The sequence below is a fragment of the Rhyacophila brunnea genome, unplaced genomic scaffold (genome assembly GCF_057557595.1).
Source record: "Rhyacophila brunnea isolate RB1 unplaced genomic scaffold, BYU_Rbru_1.0 scaffold_1, whole genome shotgun sequence".
Lineage (NCBI taxonomy): Eukaryota > Metazoa > Arthropoda > Insecta > Trichoptera > Rhyacophilidae > Rhyacophila > Rhyacophila brunnea.
The window spans coordinates 10,507,329-10,526,355 of NW_028232751.1; the positions used below are offsets into that span (position 1 = coordinate 10,507,329).

Sequence of the window (19,027 nt, forward strand, 5' to 3'; positions counted from 1 at the left end):
TTCTTCTAAATCATTCACGGAGTAAGACGTTTCTAGGGTAAAATAATAAATGAAAATCATGTAAGGAACTTTACTACTGCAGCACAAAAAACGTTAATAGTTCTAACAAAATGAAATAATCAAAATCTTGTATTCACTCACCGGTGCAAATGTGCTGATGAAAAACTAAAGATACTTAATAGAATAGACTATTTACATATAATTTATCAACAATTCCCGAAGCAATAAAGTCAAGTATACGCCAGATCTACAGTTTCAAACATGCATGTGCAATGGAATTATGGAATTTTTTTAGCTGTCAATTACTAAAAGTCTTGTTTTACCACCTATATTTTAAAACATGTTCTATAATTTTTTATGTAAATGATAAAAGAAAATATTACATACTTGATATATTATGCTTACTTTATATTGTTGAAACAATCGGAACACAAATTAGCAACCTATTCAAATTTACACATGTACACAAACTTACAAAATCAGTGTGCGTTATCGATCGGTGGTATATACACCTACCACCGGCGTATTGTTTCTAAGCAAGGGCCAACTTCACACTGAATGGTAGACTGATCTACCAGTGTACGCTATCATGCATGCTCTTGTGATATAAGACCCAATATTATAGGAAATATAGACCTAAATGCTGGTGGTATTTTAATCTACCACTTTGTATGATGTGTCCTATAAAGGGTTAAAACCAAACATGAAAATCGAATTTTTGTCAATTGAAGAATTAACAAAATTATTTAATACTATTTGCGATATTGAGCTTATATACGAAGATGTCTGTTTATTAAATATTTTTTTACTGAATATAACTGAAGCAAACGAGATAGAACAATATATGAGAAATGTATAATATTTTTTACACATACTCTAAATTCCACATTCCAATGCAATGAGTGCAACCTGGAGAAAGGAGAGAAACAGATTAAAACCGTTGAAGCTGAATAAAATTAATAATCAAGCAAAGTGGTGATGCGAGCATATTTTGAAACAAGCTGGAAGCTCGGAAAAATACTTTTAATAAAACTGTTATGATTGCACTTGAATCAAAATGTATTTTAAGTAATTATAATATTATCTAATCGATATATTTTAATAAGTCCGATTCCTGCGGATTATTATGTAACTATTTTTTATATTATATTCTCTTCTGTATACCAGTGGTGAAGGGTGGAGGTAGGCTGTTAAGATCCGCCATAAATAGTGCACATTAACCTTTTTCAGTGAAATGTATATGTTTTTATTGAAATAAGACTACAATTTACAAATGGTGTTGGTTGAGTTTTAAAAATCAATTAAACCCTGTCTTACCAAACCATAATAGTAATGGTACTTATATTTTAGGCGATATGACAAAATTGTGCACATTTTTTCATTCTTACTTATTTGTTTTCGTTAGATTAAGAATACGTATTACACATATTGTTGGTTCATTTTTTCAATTCATCAAGCTATGCCTAAACCTAACTATAATAGATAAAAAATATTATTCTATCTATAAAATATCCAAATTTATGTATCATTTAATTGCATAATTTTAGATATTTTATAGATATACGAGTATTTTTTGACTATTATCTATTATGGCTTGGCTTTTGCAGGGTTTAATTGAATTTTAAAAACTAACAACACCATCTGTTAAATGTAGTCTTATTTCAATGAAAACAAGTATGTATGACTGACAAAGTTTAGTGTGCAATATTTATGGCGGATCTTAACAGCCTACCTCCACCCTTCGCCACTGCTGTATACATATGTACTTATTTACATATATATTATAATTTAATTAAAATGATGTATTTTTTCTTAATTTCTTCCTTAATATTTGAACTTTTTTTTATTTTGATCGATCGAAATAATGAATATCCCGATCTGTGATTTTGAAAATCTGACAACTCTGTCTCCATAGCACTGAGCACAATATGTTCCAACTGTATTAGATCCTAACCTAACCTAACTTAACCTAACCTAAAGTCCAGTATATTGGCTATTTTCAAAGTTTGTTTGCCGCTGGTTTCCTGTCTACTGACAAGAACCGTCTTTTATATCAACATGAATTTTATCTCAGTACTATACGACCATATGTTTCCGATACAAAAAAAATATGTTATAATGTCCCATTGACGCGAATGAAGGCGGTCCAGATTATAGTTAAACTATGCGGTATAAGTACTACTTACCTATTGTGTTTTATTTTAGTTAATAAAAGGAAAGTTGTTACGAAACTTCCCATTTATTAAATAGGTATTCATTACAGGTTATTTAATATTATCTCCACTTCGAAAATATATTTGCAAGACTGCGATTATTTCGTTAACGCACTATTTACCAGCTTTCACTAAATTCAGTGCATTGTATAACTATTTCAATTGAAATATTGTGGATTTTCGACAAAGCTCTTGGCTTTTATAATTTTGGATCGTGCCTCATGTAAAACAATGGACAGATTACCTAAATTTAACATATACCTACACCATATTTTGTTGTATGAAAGTTATGAAAAGATGTATGAAAAAAGTTTATGAGGCGGAGCATTTTCCGAAAATATTAACATAGTTATTCAATTTTATGGAAATAATATAAAAAAGTGTGTTAGATCTTTTGTTATATGGACTATCCAGCTTAGTGGCCAAATTAATTTTTCCGCGAAACGGAACGATAATTTTGAGAATTTCATGAACCGAAACGGCGCTCCGGTTCGCTCCTGTCGATTCCAAGCCCTGAAAAATCATAATAATGTCTATATAATATGCTAATTTATATTTTGTTTTGTAATCCGCAGAGCCGGCAGCGACTACGAAGGTGACACTGATGACAAGTCATACAGAACAAACGACGACAGCAAAAAGTAAGCATACTTATTTTTAAGTCAGCGATGCCCTAAGCACAGAAGATTTCAGCACAACGTAACACATAAACATAGCCATAGCATGACATGACATAATACAACATAAATAACATAACATGACATGATGTTACACGACACGACATGCCACAGCACAGCACAGCTACTTTAAAGGAAAACACAATTAATCTTTACACACTTTCCCCTTTAACTGTAACGCTTGTTGGTTTCATGTAAATATTAGTTTTAATTAAAAAAACAATAATTCAATACCACTTAGAAGTGTCAGTTTCTCATATTGAATGTATGGTTTGTTTGCGGATGGTACATATTACAAATGTCAATACGCATTCGTGGCAATGGTGTACCTACTGTGTTTGACGAATTCCCGTAAGTATTTAAATTATTATTTAGAAGTCAACCTAATCGTTTAGTATCGAGGCTTTGCCACCGGGAGGTAAATAATATATTATATTTATTTTTTTATGACAGCGAATAAGGGCAGCAGGTAGTGAGTGCAACGAAATGGCTTCAGGATTTAGCAAACGGTCAAGGTCAACTATTTCCAATGAAAACTACCTTGGCTTCTTTCGTATCTTGGATATATTATTAATTCGTAGCTAACGAATGCCTGACAATAATCATGATATCGATCGGAGGAATATAATTACACTGAGCGTAACCACACTTCTGGGCCGCGCATTACATTATTTAGGGATTGCAATACCGAATGAAAATACCAATACCGGTATTTCGGTATTTCATATTGAATACCAGTATTCGTGAAATATATGAAAAATAATTACAAGATAAAAAAAACTTTTTATATACAACGTTTTTAAATTTTCTGTTAAACCATATAAACTTGACTTGACTAGCTTAAACGATCAAAAAAAATTGTACTTGACATATCATATTGATTTCCATAGTAACGCACGTATATATTTATAATTTAATTGCTAGGACCCCAGACCCCTAACAACCAATAATGGTGTCGAAATAACTTTTCATACAAAACAGAATTAACTGAAAACTAATACAATTCTACTTAAAGATGGCTAAAAGTATTAAAAACTGCATTGGCATCGTGTTCTGATATATTCTAAAAGTTTCAAATGTCTAGCTAGTCGGGAAGTTAGTTAAAAATCGATTGCAAGATTTGTACCGGACAAAGAACCACCGGAAAAATAAGAATAGGAGCTAAGAAAAACGATGTAAAGTATCTACTGATAAATATACTTAGATATAAAAATATCTTTAAAATAATAATATTTTATAACAAAAATATCTAAATATACATATACATATACTTAAACCTTTAAATTAGGTAAAGGTGCGACATGGTAGAGATACTGATCTTTATAAATACCTACGTTAAAATTAGGCACAACTTCTAAAACCCGGAAGCGACTGGCAAAAATATTTGGATAAATTTAAAATTAGCTACCTACCTACCTATAATGCAAATGTATTTCGCAAATCTGCACGTGGCATTGCTAGTCACCAAGGACGTGTCTAAGGGTAACGGAAGTAAATCAGACATCGCGTAACCAAACAAAAAATGTACAGTCCTCTACAATCTTTTATGTTAATTTTTATACATTTTGTTTCCACTTTCAATACCGAAAATGTCGGTATTGTCTGATTTTTAAAACCGATATTTCGTATCGAAAAATACTGGGATACCGGTTTTGAAATACCGGTATTGCAATCCCTAATTACATTACACAGTCAGAAGAACTCTATATATATCAGAAGCAGATTCAACCATACTACTATTATACCGAAAATAATCACATCTATTAATGGAAGAAAATCAGTATTGTATTTTAATTATTAATGCCTTAAATATACACGCCTAATAAATTCCCTCTGATTCAGAAATAGCCCCAATATCGATTTAATTGACTCCTTTCTCTTATTCAATAATATAATTATTTTGTCATAAATTGCCTCTATAGAATATGGTAAAGATAGACAAATATTTTTGGTTAGTCTACAATAAATATTTCGAAAGATTATAATAATTATACAATCATTAATTAATAAATGACATTTTTTACTGCAGTATTTTATTTAGTGTTCATTTTTTTTTTTGAAATAAACGTTTCCCTAATATGGTGAGAATAACATTTTCATGTTTTTCCAACGTAACAACCAATGGTTTGGCTATTTTGCATAATATTTTTGAATAAGGGGTCTTCTAGTCACCCTACTCTTAAGAACTCAGAGTATCTACTGGTAAATCCGCCCCTGACCTGTATTAATAAATCATATCCAAAATGCTCAGTCAAATGCAAGTTTGTAACAATTTGAAATACTGAGAACCATTTTATTGTGTGCATCGGTTTCTTCATTTATATTTCTCATTAAACAAAATATCTGTAACTTTGTCACGAAGTAACTCTCATTGACGTATTTTTGGAACGCTGAAGATAGCATAAAATAAATCATTTTCGCCATAATAGCCTTAGCTTCCAATTTGCCCAAGCATCCTCGATATAAAATTCCTGAAATACAAAACATGCAATTTATTGATTACAATATAATATTATCGGTAAAAAGAATTGAAAGTTAAACTCATTTTAATTTTTTGGAAAAATCTAGTAGAAGTACCTAATAGATTAATTATTATGTCTCCCCCTCCCCATAATTCATTCTTTATCAAAAACAAGAAAACATCTCGTTTACGCCTTCATAGAATTTTGTTTTATTTCCTATAATATCATTATTGGGCACGTACGAGTACATATTGACTTTCGGATGAAATAAAAACACAAATTTGTTAAATTGATGTATCCATAATACCAATTTTCTCACTTATTACGTTTCGTTAAATCTGCATATAAATTTGAAACCCTGATAGTATTTTGAACATTGTTTTTATTTAATGAATATTCTTTTTAGTAAGTTTTCCGCATTTAAAAATATACCAAGACCGTAGTACCGTACCGTTTTTGTGATGATGAAGATGTGGCGAATTCATAATGTCGTAATTCGTATTTTATAAATCTAAAAAAATAAGTACTAAAAAGAAAAATATTAACATAAGTATAATAAATTATATTGTTATTTCTTTCAACCAATCAAATGTCTTTCCATCAGTAAGTAACAGTAAAACAAAATAATAACGCACTAATCAATTAAATTAAAAAATATATATTTTATTTCATGTTTCGTATTTCTGTCACTAGATGTGACTGCTACCATGTCAGCATGTATGATCATGCAAACGGAAAATTATTGGTTTGAGTCGTTGCTACAATATATTTGTTGCCAAATTATTATCTTGGTATCAACCACTTATTTATGGTGGTTTAAATGTTCACTTTTTCGACAACGAATTTAATGACGTATGCATAATGTATATTTCATATTCAGTACTTTAAAGTACTGCATATGAACATACATTGTCTGAATTCATTAAATTAAATAGCAATGAATTAATATGTTTCAGGCAAAACCATAGCGAGATCGAAAAGAGGCGGCGCGATAAAATGAACACATATATAACGGAGCTGTCGGCCATGGTGCCCATGTGCCACGCCATGTCGCGGAAGCTGGATAAACTCACGGTGCTTAGAATGGCCGTGCAGCACCTCAAGACCATCAGGGGTGCAGTCCACTCCTACACCGAGGGCCACTACAAGCCCGCCTTCCTCTCCGACAGAGAGCTCAAGATGCTCATCCTGCAGGCTGCAGACGGCTTCCTCTTCGCGGTCGGCTGCGACAGAGGCAGAATTCTTTATGTATCGGAGTCAGTCTCCCAGATACTGAACTATTCGCAGGTATAATAGTAATAATAATTAAATAATTGATATGTCCCTGAAGTCTGTACCTAGATAAATAGTGTTAGGATAAATTTACGAGTTTATTCAAAATTAAATCAAATTTAGAAAAAAAATAATAATCAACATAATATCGTCGGAATTTTGTAGAAAGGGCGAATCAACCATTTTTTTAGCGAAATTGAGATTTTAATGAAAAAACAATATGTACCTACACCTCTCTAGCTTTGTTGTCTAAAAACGGCGAATTTGTATCTCCACAAGAAAGTACTTAAAAAAACAATAATCGTAAGGGTTAATATCCCATAATAAATGTCATATTGTGAATGTCTTAAATTTGTAATGTTCACGGTATGTAAAAAAAAAACATTGAATTTGAATTTATTGTTACGGATAAAAATCGAATGTGACATATTATATTATTAGGCCTTTTAAAATATTATATTATAAAGCCCATTTATTATAAAGACAGTATTCTTTCTAAGCTTTATTATAAACTTGGTATACATTTATAATCATCCACAGATAATTAATAAATAAATGTCAAAAGTTAAAAATCCTCCTGTAAAATACCATTTTGGTTAATTCGCCCTTTTTCCAAAACAGCGACGATATAAATTGTGTATTGATACAGATTAGAAGTATCTATTTAAGAATTTTGAATAATTAGAGTTTACAGCAAATTAAATTAGTTACATACGCTCAGGGTTTTAAGTTTTGTACTATTACTACTATTCCATTTGAGTCGCGACCCGGGTTTCGCCTTTCGGCATCTTCAGGCACTGTGTACACTCACCAAAGGGAAAATATACACTGACACCAAATACTATTAACTCTAACTTATATAAGAAATCAATACAATAAAGTTGGTAAAAATTTTTCACCTACATATTAAGTCAAGGGTAACAATAAAAAGAAATTATAATAAACAAATCATGAACAGTTGAAGTGTTTATAAAAACCCCTTATAGACTTTTTCTAGTCATTACAATGTTATGTACCAACTTTAAAGTAAATTATAATATATAGAAGTGGTAAAAACCCCACAATTAAAATATATCGTATGCAGTCATTTTCTCGTGGTAAATTTTCCATAAACCCATACTGTAAGTCGTAAGCTTCGGTTGCTTTCTGAAAATATTTTCATTCCTCTCCAGTGACGTCCCTAGACAAAATGCCGCCTATAGGCAGCGCCAAAATTCCGCCCCATTTTTTATGCAGTATTTTTTACCATACTTTCATGACTCCAATATCTAAAAAATGTGTTGTATTTGTATGTATACATTACTAACAATATAATACCACTAAAACATACAAAATATTAAATTTATATATAAAAATCGCATAAATATAATATAACTAAGTTGGACACTTCCACAAATCACCAGAGTCTGAGGTAATTAAAAGATACACCTGACAACTGCTTAACCTTTTATGTTAATTAATACATTTTGTTGCCAACCACTGAGCAGATTTTTTTAGTGGAAAGATATTTTCGTTATTGCTGAGTTTAGGTGGCTATTTCTATATATTGTACCAAATGATTCTCCACGATATGCCGCCCTTCGAGTGACTGCCGCCCCCAAGCGACGCTCAATCTGCCCACCCCCACGGGACGTCACTGTTCCTCTCTACTGAAAGTTCCTTACAATATACTGTGCAGTGTACACGTGTATTATCTACATAATATTACCACCTTAGGTGATGTCATTTAGTCATCATTTTCCTTCTGATCTATTGATGAGAAGTCTTTTGGGTAGTTCGGTCTTCCATGATAACTTCTCCATAAAACTCGCCCTTCTTCCGTAATGTGATATTAAATGACTATTAAACCCATATTGTTCATACTTGGTTTTTCCTCTACCACCCGCCACATCTCTACAGCAATCATGCATGCGTATACCGTGGCGTAACGAACGTTAGGCGCTCTTCATCGTGCCGAAAATGTCGCAGGAGTAACTTCCCAAGACCGAATGTGCGTGATTTCTACTTCGTTATAATGTAATATTACGGTCAATTCTCGATGAGAAAAGACCCTCTCGCTCGCTATAAAATTTTAAATGCTGAGAATTTTTCTCTCGTAGATACTAAGTCGCATTGGCCGGCCGGTCCAACTAAGGGAATAAGGGAACCCAACGGTAGGGCCGACTTCAGAAGTTCTTCTCTTTCAAACGACATATGGGGACACTCCCAGAGGATGTGATCGGCATCCTGCAATTTTCTCCACATACTGTTCATACTCATGGTTGTTTGTATCTATATACAAAATTTACAATATCTTCAAAATAAAAATGATAGAATATCTACATTATACCCTCATACCTGTGATACCTACTAGTGGCGTACCTGGGAGGCAGGTATTAATATTTACACGAGTTGGTGGCGCTTTTCGCAGTGGTCTGCAATTTTAAGGTGATGGTGGATTGGGGGGGGGGCTTTACACAGGATGCCAGACCCTTACCTCTATGTTGAGAGGACTGGCGTGCGCTGCGGCCGGTTCGGTGTTCACGCACTGGTAAACGGACGATACACTTTTGATGGATGATATATTTATATGAGGTTGATGAATGATGATGATAAGTTCAGGATGGATGCGACGTTCACTCAAACCGTAACAGATTTAGTGCAACAAATGTCGAACATATACTTTGCGTATGAATCACTCTGCAGTTAACACGTCCTCGTTCGTATCGTATCAGATAGAGCGGGATAACTTTAGCAAATCTACGCGCTTGGCTGTCTTGGAGTAACTAAATGTAACATGATTCATGACCCGTAACTGCCGATCACTTGGTCTTGTGACAATAATACTAGGATTTGAGGGAGGTGGGAAGAAAGTAATCAGGGCCACCACAATCGGCCCAACGACGAATATTTGTTTGTGTTATATAAAATATCTACTTTATTCCAGGGTGACCTACTTGGACAAAGTTGGTTTGATATTCTTCATCCCAAAGACGTTGCGAAAGTAAAGGAGCAGCTCTCTTCGTCCGATTTAAGCCCAAGAGAAAGGCTGATTGATGCTAAAAGTAATTAAGTATTCGCATTTTTTGTAAACCCTATAATAAAATTAATGAAAATATAAATTGAACCCAATAAAATAAGAATATACTCAGATCAGCGATTCTTTACCAGTAATCGCGAAAATTCGAAAATGCTTTCAAAAATGTATAACTTACCATGTTAAATACTACAACTTGATGTACGTTATTTTAGATAAACTTTATTGAATCTGATTATTTAATTCTCTACATACCGAACCTCCTCAATGGAAACCGTACATTTAAAAAACATGTTAAAAACCTATGGGATGTGACTTCCAGGGGGGTCTCGCGATGTTTTCTAAGGAGTCATCAGCTACTTCAGTACACAATTAATTATCAGTACAAAAAATATATTTTTTATATTTTATTTTTTGACCATGTTTAGTCATTGGACGCTGAAGACGCACCTGGCGCGTAACGATCAGGCGGCCGATCGATATAATTAGCATGCATTTTAAATGTGATAAGTAAAAAGTAATTATCTACTCAGCAGTCAATATAATAATATAACTGAAGTGAAGATATAACTAATTTAACTTTCGGCAATGTCAAAATCTATTTTTTTTAACCTGAAATGACAATACAAATAATGAAAAGTAATAATTTTGAACATACATAACTTGAAAACACCTTAGATATACATACCCACTAGAAAAAATCACATTTGAAAAAATACGATGCTCGACATGATTTGAACCCGTATATCCACTGGTATCGCGCCAATATGCTTTAACCAATTAAGCTACGAGCCTCCTACCTAATTGCGATAATTTAAACTAGTATTTTCTACATAAAATGTTCTCGCCAAACATTTAGTAATAATGTCTTTTTTCGTAACATCAATATATTCAATACCTATATGGAATGTTTCATTCTCAAATCTTGTGAATTATTCGTTGAATAAAAGAAATGGTGTATTACTAATAATTTTGTTTGAAACATTCACAAATAATAATTATATAGTTGGTACATAGGATTTTCTGCAATAATTGGTATGTAATACTAATAGTCGCTATAAGTATCAATCTAAATAATAATATGTATTTCAAACAATTATTATCAACCAGTTTTCACTGCCCTTTTAGTCAATTTTGTAACTAGGATATTTTATTATTTGTCTCTTTCTTATGCTACCTTTTAATATTGCCAATAATTAAAACATAATTATAATACTATAAACTCGAATATACTCAGGTACTTACAATGTGGGCAAAACACGTAATGTATTCATTATTTTTTTATGTTGTAAATACCAAGTGATAAGTAAATAGTATTATAAAATGTATTCATTACGAGTATCTCCTGCAGCAATGCTTCCGGTAAAAACAGATGTCCCTCAAGGAGTATCCCGATTATGCCCAGGAGCTCGCCGATCATTCTTTTGCAGAATGAAATGCAAATTATCTTCTCCTATCAAGGAAGAAACAGAGAACCAAGCAGGATGTCACAGGAGAAAGAAGCAACAACCATCAGGTACAGATAGGTCACTTACCACGGACTTAACGTTAACATCTTTTATTAATTGCATACTATGTCACCACACATATTAATAATTAACTTGCGCGAATGAACTTGCGATGTTGCACACATTGGAGTAATGCTCCATATAATTTTGTATCGCATGTGTGCGCAAAAAATCTAAACTATATTTTAAACAGAATTGCCAGCTGTTACTATATAATAATATATTATGTATATTGCATTAAATGATGTATGTTTCAATTATTCACAAATTTCACTTAGGTTTTTAATCGTTTGACCTTTTAAGACAATCAATTTTCTCAAGCATGTTTGCGAACGCACTATTTGTTGCATTTTAAAGTTGAATAACTAGAATGGATACTGTTTATTTAGCTTGCTAAAAAGTGCATTATAATTGTGGTGAACTTGGTAAAGTGACAGAATTTTATTTACTATTTATTGAAAAAATACATAAACGTAATTTCCTGGCCGAGGCTTGATTGAATAGTATTTAAAAGTTATGCAAATAATTGTCTTTTTACTGATATTAAACTTTTAACATGAGTTTTGGAATATTTTAAGTTTTCACCAATAAAACCTACTATATTATTACTGTTGCAAATATTCATATTAGTTAAAACTTAAGTTTGGAAAAAATATATTATTGTTTATCAGTTTATCTCAAAACTAGATGTCAATTACGCTTTTTTAGTTTTCCTTAGATTTATATGTTACGCCATTATTATTGTTTTATCTTTTTTTTTCAATAATTGGTAATGTATTGCAGTGCACAAAGAATATATGCGCAAAAATAATAAAATATCTGATGATTCAGATATCTCTTACATATTGTTGGCGTCCATAATCCACAACACTTGCTTATTTTTCAATTTCATTAGGTACCTACGTAGTACACACCTATTTGATATTTATATAATACGATGTAGTATATAGTATAGTATAGATATAGTACGATGACTAAGCTACGTTTCAAGGTAGAAAAATCAAATACACTCACTGATTCATATATTTTAATTCTATGTTTTTTGTGTTTCATAATAATTATGCAATGATCTTCTCTTATAATAGAATTAGACTTACATTTCACCAATTATTTTATATATATTTTTTTAATCAATCTGACACATCATCGCAAACGTTTAAAATGTAATTCTATGTTTCAATTAGTTTAAAACTAGAATATTGGTAGGTAAATACGGTCACATTATATATCTGTAATACTTACCTATGATGACTTACATTTTTATCATTTGATTATCCCATTTTAGCCAGGGTAGATTTTTTTTCTAACATTGATATACTTAACTCAATTATTATTGATTTAATTCAAATAAATCTTTTAAATATTTATAGGTACTTATTGAATTCTTCTATTATTTATTTAATTTAATCTTGTGTATCGGTGGAATCTCGAAAACATGTCAAAAATAGTTTTTTGAGTTTTTTTTGTCTTCTTTATACACAATGACAACGGTAAAAAGTTTATGATAGAAGTAAATGATAAAAGAAAAATATACATACTAAAACTGGAGTTAAATAGATAACACTCTTCAATATATTTAGAAGACGGAGGGCTATTGTACGTTTTTTACTCTCTCAAACACTGCATACTTACCGAACGATCATTCTTTTGGCAAATTTAAATAAAAATAGATTTTATAATTCTTAAAAAATATACTGGTCTCCATATAACTAACAACATAAAATGATAGCTACATAATATTAACTTTTAAAAAAATCAAATTATTATTAAAAATGTTTGATTTTCACCATGTCCTGGATCCTGTAACAGCGGCACCAAATTTGTGCGTATTTCAGCTACTATGTCAGCGACATGCGATAGTGAAAATTATGAAATTTGTCCTACATTTTATTATAATTGTGTAGATAGTGAGATTTTCATCTTTAATATCAATAACACACCCATTGAATTATCATCCAGTTCCCATCACTAGTTTTTGTTATCACTTCAATAATTTGTTATGTCCTCTACTAATATTTTCAGATAGAAAATACTCAGTGATACAGTGTACTGGATATTTAAAATCGTGGGCACCGGCTAAGCTCGGTTTGGAGGAACAAGAAGGCGATGCCGACGGCGAAACCTACAACCTTTCTTGCCTGGTGGCCGTGGGACGAGTCCAGCCACCAATGTGCACGGTGGCGCCACCAAATTGTATCAATTCTCCAAATATCAGGACTATACAGTTCATATCGCGCCACGCCATGGACGGGAAGTTTTTATTTGTTGATCAACGGTGAGGAAATTGACACTATGTCTAAACTGTAAGGCTTCGGCCACATAGGCAGGTGCTTCGCTAGTGTTTCGCTAGGTGCTATGCTTGTCTACCAAAAACACTACTGCCACATTGCACGCTACGTGCTTAGGTACAAATTCATTTGATTTTGCGAGCGCTCAAGTCAACAACGATATGTCACTCTCAAAACTAACCAGAAAGCTATTTCTTACAGAGAATTTAAGTTTAAAATTTCGAAAGTCGCAAATTCGAACTGGTTGGGTGCATACTGTCAATTCATTTCATGCGTCATTATTCATAATCCCAAAATATACGATGTTTGACGTTTGTCATACTGAAGAAACATCCGCTATCTTGCCAAATCCATAGACAATGGCAAAATCACTTGGTGACACAATAAAAATAATCAACACGTTTGTTCGCCGGGAGACTCACGAGGTGACTCATAATCACGTAGAGAGGCGCGAAGCGTGCAGTGTGGGTATTGCGATAGAATAGTGTGCGTTCGTTCGCTAGGATATGTCACCTAGCATGTAGCCACCAAGCAAGGCACCTGCCTATGTGGCCTTAGCCTAAAGCCTCAGTGGCAACGTTTTACGGAGTGTGGCGTGCGGCGTGCATGTTAAACAAGTGAATACAATATGTACGCTACACGCTCCGCAATGCAAAACACTGCCACCGAGGCCTTATGCTGTGTCATATAAAATATTGAATTCGTGTGAGTCTTGTATTCAATTGATGGTTTTCTTTATCTGTTCAGGATCCTAGCTTCTTTCAAAGAATGTCCTCATTATAATATGTATATCTGCCGATTAGTTGATTTTATAGACCGAATAAGCACCCCTTCGCTGTTGTAACTCCTCGTTTTATTTCGTCACTTATTATACTTACATTGGTAACCAGGGAACCGATGTATACAAAACTATCGAGACACTCGATGTGGTAGTCGTCGATTCTTTCTGTTGTATCTGAAATTCAATTAATGTAAACACTTTGTACAGTATAGTACGAAAACAACTTCTTGGCTACGCTTCCAGGCGCTGTTGTTTACTAAATTGGAGGAGCTTATAATGGAAGTGCGCTTAAAAATGGGCGAAACATGTTAGTTCACAGTTTTAACACGTAGCCAAGAAGATGTTTTCGTATAGTATACAACTACTTTTTAAGTATTGGTCATTCTAGTAAAGTACTATAACAACTAATTTATCACACCAAGAGATACCTAAAAAGAATTTAAAGAAAAATGATACCTAAGTTTAATTGTTGTCTTTTAAGAAAAATATGTAGCTACTCATTTATACACCCAGACTCTTCCAGTATTTACACATAATATTTTAATCATATTAAATTTTAATTGGCTCAATGAAAAAAGCCATTTTTTAACGTATCTTGGGAAAAATTTATAGAATGATAAAAACTGCATCCATAACCATTTGCCATCATCGTGCTAATTTGTATTCTGTTATCCTGGCAGTATTTAATTGTACATATTTTAACATAAACACATCATTTTATAGGTCAACGCTGGTGCTTGGTTTTCTTCCGCAAGAGCTGTTGGGAACAAGCATGTATGAATACTACCATCACGAAGACATATCGACTCTTGCGGAGACGCACAAATTGGCACTACTCAGCCCTACCATAGTAAAGACGACTCCGTATCGTCTCAAAACAAAAGATGGGTCATTCATTCGAATTCAAAGTGAATGGAAATCTTTTAGAAACCCGTGGACAAAAGATGTTGAATATTTAATAGCAAAAAACTCCGTTATTCTCTCAAATGATAGACAGTATGAAAGCAGTATTAACACTCAAATTGTCAGCAATTATGATTTTTTCAACCAATGTAAGTGGGATTTCCTTATTGTGTTATTTTTTTATTCTTTATTCAATAATGTACTTAACAATTATTTTGTAATATTTGGATTATTCCTGATTTAATGTTCCACAGCCTCCGGTCGAGACATTCAGCGGCTCATCAATAGCCACGTTGAATCCAGTAAAATAGGATGTCAGATTGCTGAGGAGGTCTTAGAATCACAACGTAGAGGAGAATCATCAACGGGCAGCAGTCCTGATCCTATTACCCACGGCGTGAATATGTCAGGAAATGTAAGTATTGACCCAAGCCTTGTTTACTATCCATTATATTGGACATCTATTAACAATCATTATAAACATAGATACTACAAATTATTAATATTCAATTGTGATAAACATTGCGAGGAGTATTTATTAATAGATAAAATAATATACTTAATACACATTGTCTTTACTATAAATATAAATGTAAAACCCATCGATATGGACCAAGCTTTTGAAGCAGGGTACATTATGATGGTCAGGCCGTAAAAGTACAGTAGAACTTCGGTAGCAGCAAGATAGTTGCTGTTAAAATATAGCACTTATTGCAACAATAAAAACCAACTTCGAGTAATTGTTACAATAAGTGCTAATATTTTGATACAAACCTACCCTAAGTTTGATAATATTTATCACTTTATCACTTTAGCGGTCGATAAGCATAGAATAGACCCACTGGTATGGATATTGTAAAAATGTGGAAAATAGATAAGTACCATATTGCAAACTAACAAGTTAAAAACTAGACACATACTTGCTAAAAATATTTATTTTTAACGGCCCACGTGCGCCACGTAGGTCAAAATGGAGCTTTTATGGTATTTTCAGAGCATCAGCCTGGACATTCCTTAAACGTTGTAGATAATCTATTTATACAATTTTTAAGCCTTATTATCCATTATATTTATTTTAAACATTTGATGATTGCATTAGGTATTTTTATTACATAACATAGTATTATTTTAAACCTCTCGATCTAATGTTTTAGAATATAGTCATATTTCAGTATATCCATGTGCAGTGGTGCTAAGATTTATTAGATTTATTAATTTTTAAACGCATTTATAAAACCATTACTAAAATTATTTTAACATTATATAGTGAAATATTTACGATAAAAAATTATATTTATAATCTCTGTAATCCCAAATGTGACAAGAATTAGGCATTTTATTGAGCACGGATAAAGTTACTCTAACAAGAACAAATTTACTGTACAATTAGACAGCAGGTATTTAATTTTCAACTCCGTACAAATATGATTTTTTTTTTTAATTATTAATAACCATGCCCTCGCTTTATCGTACACGGTGGTTGTTAGTAATTGCGAACAATCACAAACACCCAGGCTTTGAGAAAAACACATAAATGTTTTTGTCATGACCGGGAATCGAACCCAGAACTCTCGGGTGGAAGGCCAGCGCCTTACCCACTGCACCACGAGAGCCGCCTGTACAAATATGATTAACTTAAAAACAAATGTTTCAAAGGTGATTTTATTTGACGGAAAAAATTAGGGGGGGGGGATATTTAAAAAGGGGCCTCGCAACAATCCAAACCAGTTATACGATTATTATTGAATTATACACAAATCTAAAAGTTGCGAAGGTATTTCTCACAAATTGAGTATGTAAGTATAAAAATAAAATATTACCAAAAGCATAAAAGCATACTTAACATCAGAAGGCCCATATACAATATAATAAATATTATATAACCACTCAAAATTCAAACAGATATCTACGTAGGTACTAGTATACAAATACTAAGCCACTAATGTTATGATTATGTGACATCTTCAATAATAATATTTTTTAGTTGCCCACAGGATGAGGTTTTCGGATTCAAGATTTATATCGATATTTTTACTAGGCTAGTTAATAGTTGAAATGTATGATTTGTATCTTATTTTGTATCAAGTCTCAAAATCAGTCACCGCCTAGGGCTCAGTTGTCTACGTATTACCTATATTAATGAAATACGTGTCAGGAAAATTGTACGTATACAGTTGTCCGTGTCACAGTTCACCGCGAGCTGTTCTATCGGTAACCGATGACCGTATAGCATTGAGATCAAATTCATTTCTAAATAAAACACTAAAAATAAACAATAAAAACAAAGGGAAAGACAGGATAAAATAGGTCGGTAAGTAAATTAGAAAAACACTGATATTCTATATGTATATAAATGATAATAATGACAGCATTATTGTCTGGGATGCTCCACGAACAACGAGTCACTTTTTGATCTTAATGCTATACGGCCACCTCTGTCCGGAACAACAGCTCACGGTGAATACGACAAAATTTATTACGTACAATTTACATGTAATCAATGACATAATTACTATTACTAGCGAGGGGTGCGAGACTAGTAAATGCGCCCCTTAAAAACATTTTCAGTGATGAACTTTGTATTTTGTTTTTGAAACTTTATTTTATTATTATTTTTTCTTCTTTTCTCTTGTGAGAGTAATATCTATTGGTTATAGGCAATGTAAATCTCATGTTGTGAACGTCCTGAATTTTGATTTGTTATGTCCACAATGTTTTATTTTTTTTAAATAAATAAATAAATAATTATCTTTCAGGACCGTATGGGAATAAATGTTCCGTCGCCAACCGAATGTAGAGTTCCACAAATCGAGACAGCAATCACCAACCAGCAAGATAGTATTCTCCCAGCATTCGACCAAGTCAGGATGAATTCTGCAGTTTCCGCATTGAAAGCGGATCAGAGTGGATCTGCTGATGAAGAAATGATGGAAATGATTGGTAGCGTTGTCATGCCGGATTCCTCAATACAAGTGAACGGCTCTGATGGTAATGACGAAGCGGCAATGGCTGTCATCATGAGTTTATTAGAAGCGGATGCAGGACTTGGTGGTCCAGTTGACTTTTCTGGACTTCCATGGCCATTACCCTGAATTATATACTATTCGTACACTCGAGGTTTATCTTGGGCTGAACTTAAATAAAATATTAATTTATCTAAATGTATCTCAAAATGTACCTATGTGTAGATATATATGAAGATATTATTGAAAATAATAATATATCTCTAATCAGTATTCTATAATAATTATTCTAAACCAGTGCTCGAAATGGACCAGAGCAAAGCTCCGGTTTTATGGAAAAAATAAATGTTGTGTTCCGGTTCGTGAATTATTAAAAAGTACTTAAATTCACTTACTTTATAATGAATATGTATTTTTAGTTTAATATGAAACCGCCTGGAACTAGGTAGGTATATAAAAAAAAATTAAACTACTTATTTTTATAATATAATATCTATCTGTAGCCACAAACATATGTTAATATTTTCGGTAAATTAGCGTATTTCTAGTGTTGTTCGGATGGGAGAAAATATCTACGTGTACCAATTATTGCCATATTATATAAAGTACTATAGTGGGGCCGTAGCACGCCGTAGCACGCCGTCAGCGTCCCGGATTTTTATTCAGGATGGAGCGCACTCGCTAGACTCCCAGCCATAGTATACCCTGGCCAAAACTCGAATAACACTTTAAGTTTCTAATTCTAAGATTCTACTTCTAAGAGTAACACTAAGACCGTCTATTTATTAGGAAAGTTTTGTTACTAACTTCAAGTGCAACCCAGTATACATTTCGCTGCAAGTGAACATTTTCAATTGTTATTTTCATTTTTATTAAAGTATTAAGAAGTGTTTCTTTCATAAAGAAATGTTGGCATAGTAAATTTAATTTAAAATATTTTATTT

General features: G+C 32.6%; 1 protein-coding gene across 1 annotated transcript; it reads left to right on the forward strand.

Moving 5' to 3' along the window:
- Positions 1-2,798: 2,798 nt before the first annotated feature.
- Positions 2,799-18,212, forward strand: LOC147079456 (protein cycle-like). The gene is made up of 9 exons (XM_085960643.1): positions 2,799-2,854; positions 6,309-6,639; positions 9,551-9,668; positions 10,992-11,156; positions 13,171-13,423; positions 14,941-15,269; positions 15,375-15,515; positions 16,275-16,291; positions 17,934-18,212. Exons 2-9 carry the CDS (start codon positions 6,349-6,351, stop codon positions 18,210-18,212), a joined length of 1,593 nt encoding a protein of 530 aa, XP_085816769.1. The 5' UTR covers positions 2,799-2,854; positions 6,309-6,348.
- Positions 18,213-19,027: the final 815 nt, after the last annotated feature.